Genomic DNA, 4,425 nt, shown 5'->3' with positions numbered 1-4,425 from the left:
TAACCAATCATGAGTATCAGTTTGTTGTCTGATAATGTCATAATCTAGATCTTAACCAATCATGAGTATCAGTTTGTTGTCTGATAATGTCATAATCTAGATCTTAACCAATCATGAGTATCAGTTTGTTGTCTGATAATGTCATAATCTAGATCTTAACCAATCATGAGCATCAGTTTGTTGGCTGATAATGTCATAATCTAGAGCTTAACCAATCATGAATATCAATTTGTTGTCTGATAATGTCATAATCTAGAGCTTAACCAATCATGAGTATCAGTTTGTTGGCTGATAGTGTCATAATCTAGATCTGAACCAATCATGAGTATCAGTTTGTTGGCTGATAGTGTCATAATCCAGAGCTTACCTAATCACAGTGTAAACAAGGACCAGCATGTCTCAAAAAAACAAAGATTTAAGAAACTCGTGTATTACGTTGTATGTGATTTAAAAACAATCATTTAATGCACCAAAGTACAAAATTAACATAATTAAGTAACAATAAATAGCTATTCTAATACTTGTATTACACATAACCTGAAAAGTTCTTTCTACAATAATGTAAACTAACAAAATCAGTAAAAGAGATTAGGTCTGTTATTTAAGTATGAATAGAACAGGTTAAAGAATTACAGCAACTCATCCAGGAATTGTTCCTTCACCTTAATTTTTTTTCTAATTTGGTGAACTTATCAAACTGTAAACCTTAATATTAGTAACAAAATAATAACATCTCAAATTATAGTTCAAAATATATTTTCAGTTAAATTCATAATATTGTTCAGAAATTTAATGCTTTTAATACCTCCAAAATGTAAAACAGAAAAGATCCATTTAAAATTTTGGGCAAAAATTCAAGTAGAATACCAAAACATGAAAGTAGAAGCTAATTTTTCAGGTACATTTCAGTATCCAATTTTTATTTTATTGCTTTACTGTTTTGGCTAAAACTTATTTTACTTAAAAAGGATGTTTATAAATCTTTCAGTTACTCCTTAAAGGTGTACACCATGTTCTCAAAACATTTGGGGAGGTTTTGTAAACACAGTTTTTTTTGTTACAAAATAAAATATATGGGTTCTAGTACTCAGCATTTTCCTCTTTTTTTTTGTTTTGGGAAAAAATTTAATTTGCTACATACAAGTTCTTAAACCATAATACTGAATTTTATTATAGGTTTTTTTTTATGCTTTAATGATGAAACTAAGATCCAAATTTTATGTTTTTATTTTAAAGGGAGCCAGTGGTTCTATGGCTTATATTGCATCTCAAGGACCATTACCAAACACTGTAGTGGACTTCTGGCGAATGATCTGGGAGTGTGAGGTCAAAGTAGTTGTGATGGCCTGTAATGAAAGAGAATCGGGGAAGGTGAGTTATAGTGATAATTGCTCTGGAAAAGTGAGATTCAGATTAATCTTGTAGCCAGCAATGAAAGTAAATTATGGTAGGTAAGGTGTGGCTTAACATGATGTACATGTAGTTTTCTGACATATCTCTTTGTTGTAACACATACAGTAGACTTATCAACTACCATAAGAATTTTATAAGTGCTTATTCTATTATTGTGCTTAACCTGGCCCGAAACTTATTTGTACTTTCAGCCATGGGGGCATTATAATTTGATGGTCAATCCCACTCTTCATTGGTTCATAGCAGTCCATTAGTTTGGTGATGGGTGCTGCTTGTGCCAATTGCCTTTCTTGTGATTGCCAGGTTAAAATTATGGACAATGACAGGTAGCTTTAGTAGTTTTGTAATAAACAAGCAAACTTTATCTGCTTAGCTATCTGTTATACTTCTGAAACAAAGGTTAAACCAATCATGTTTTTAAAAAAACATTTTATTTGCTTTTATACACCACTGAGTTGGACTTGTAATTTAGTTAATGCTTCAGTATTTAAACATACTATTATATACTGGCTTTGTTGGGTTCTATTTGGATTGAAACAGTATTAAAAAATATAGGAAATGAAATTTGAAAGTTTTATAGAACACAAAAAGAGTTTTAATACCATACATTAGTTACACAACAGCCCGTAAGTCCAGCTCAATAATTCACTTAAGGGTACTAAACTAAGTTACATTATGCTGCAACATAATCATAATTTTAAACTAGGCCTACTCTCACAATTTTACAAAACGTAAATAATAGAGTCTAAAAATATCTTGTAATTCACTGAACTCTGACTGTATGTAAAAAATAGTAATTTGTTTAGTTTACAGGGACTCTTAAACGTTCCTCAATTCTGTGATTCCCAGTTATTTTATTAATTCACATAAATAGCTTTAAAAGTTGCAATAATATTTTATGATAAATAGTCTAGCACAGGCTGTTATAAAATTTTAGGCCTAATGCCATAACTTACACCAATAAAAACAGTAATGGCATACCACATTACCATGTCTGCTGAACAAACTTGCAACAAGGTTTCAAACATAGTGGACATATAGGTACTGTAAATTATAAAATAACAGGAACTGTTTAAAAAATATTGTATACATATATTCACTAATTATGTGATAATCTAATGTTTTTGAGTTTCCAGTGAGCAAATTTTGAACGTAGGACTGCTCACATGTCTATCAACTGAGCTAAATGGTTAATCCACAAGCAACTACTGGTAAGATACCCTTTTTAACAACTCATTTATCACAATACTAATCTTCTCACACATCAAGGCCCATTCTCGAGCTTTATCTGGGGTTGTGGGATGGCCCCTTAGTGGGTACCATTTTCTTTATGGTAATTTTTATATTCATACACACACAGTTTTGAGACTGCCACAAGTAGAGTTTTAACCTGTACTGCTCATAACTAGAATATGTTCTACCAACTGCGATAAAGGATTATCCCACCAGTAACTTGTATTAAGGCACTTTATTTGTTTAACAGTTCAGATTAATACAATTACATGAAATTAAAATGTACATTATGAGAAAATTTTGATAAATTCAAATTTTTGTTTTTATGATAAGTTTTAGAAATTAAAGAGTTGTGTGATTTCAAAAGCATGTTTGGTCTGAAAGGTTTGTGTGATAACATGTCACTGTTAGTTTGTTAACTGCTTTTTGTAATAAAAGTTTAAAATGTGCTGTTTTGTATTAAAAATAATTTTTAATGGTCATTTGTAATTCTGTGTTTTGAGTTTTGGTCAGATTATCTATGATTGTGGTCTTTAGCCCTCAAATTACTGACTATCCACTACCAGTGAGGTCTGCTTATTGTATCATATTTAATAATTTAATGTTCTTGTAACTCAGTATAAAGAAGTTACCAAAAGAAATTGTTGTGTTCTATATAAAATACCTAGAGGACCCCAGAAACAATTATTGATAGTAACTGCAATATTTATGGTATTTTTGGTGACTTGCGTATTATTGGGAATCCTTTAACGTTAACTATCAAAGTCACGAATCCACAACATTTTGGTTCATAAATAATTTAGAAAAATGTGTTAAAAGCTGTTGGGCCCATGGGCTCCCTGGAATGTATATATATGTGTGTGTGTGTGTGTGTGTGTGTGTGTGTATGTCAAATTCTATGATTAAAGCATTATTGCGACATCTTGAAATTTTTCTTTGTGTGTATTGCTATGGTTTCCACAATAAGAACTTTATTGTAGGTTTGACAGTTTAATAAATAATAAATTTGACAGTTTTGAGATATAAAAGGGAAAAATTAGTGAAAAACAAGAATTTGAATAATGTGTGAGATTAAATAAGGGTTTTTGTACATTAAACATTTAGTGAATAATTTGTTGATCATATATTGCCAGTGCTTAGACCTTCTAATAATTGTATTAGTTTTGTGTTTAGTTATATGGTCAAACTGAGCGAAGGTCAAGGTTGTAATTGTTTGTTTTTAATCAGATTGTCAGATTATGATACTTAGAAAGTAGACATTTAAACAAATTGCTATTATGGGTTTATTGTGCAAGTAATTGTGTATGATTCTGATTATTTTGATATACCCTCAAGCTTTATTGTTAAATAGTTATGAGTTATAAAACTCCAGTTAAATATTTGTTTCATAACATTTTGTAATCTGAGAAGATGCCCTGAAATTGAGAGAATTTTTCAGATCATGTAATAGTCACATGAAATTTGGAACACAAGATGACAACAGATTCAAGGAACATAATCAACAAGAAAGAAACTTTCAAGAAGTCAGTCTTCCAAGAATAAATTACCAATAAAACTCAACTCGCGAACAAAATTGACACTAACAAACCCAACAACAGTACATTACACTGCAATTTACCTTTTGTTCCTGAAACCAGCTCAAGAATTATCCACACTTGGACTAAACTAGCAAGTAAACACAACATTCCTGTCAACGTCAAATTCTCACAAAAACCCGGCCTAAATTAAAATCGTTATTAAACAAAAATTATTTAGAATCATACAATACCAATGTCATTT

General features: G+C 30.5%; 1 protein-coding gene across 2 annotated transcripts in view; it reads left to right on the top strand.

Moving 5' to 3' along the window:
* LOC106463400 overlaps positions 1-4,425 on the top strand; it is an 88,496-nt gene that overhangs the window by 7,003 nt on the left and 77,068 nt on the right. For both annotated transcript variants that reach the window (XM_022390880.1, XM_022390879.1), the window contains exon 4: positions 1,237-1,371. In XM_022390880.1, the coding sequence (XP_022246588.1) occupies positions 1,237-1,371 (135 nt within the window). The remainder of the gene's footprint in view (positions 1-1,236; positions 1,372-4,425) is intronic.

The sequence above is a fragment of the Limulus polyphemus genome, unplaced genomic scaffold (genome assembly GCF_000517525.1).
Source record: "Limulus polyphemus unplaced genomic scaffold, Limulus_polyphemus-2.1.2 Scaffold1397, whole genome shotgun sequence".
Taxonomy (NCBI): domain Eukaryota; kingdom Metazoa; phylum Arthropoda; class Merostomata; order Xiphosura; family Limulidae; genus Limulus; species Limulus polyphemus.
Note: the sequence above shows the minus strand (reverse complement) of the source record. Positions and strands in the feature narration are given on the sequence as shown.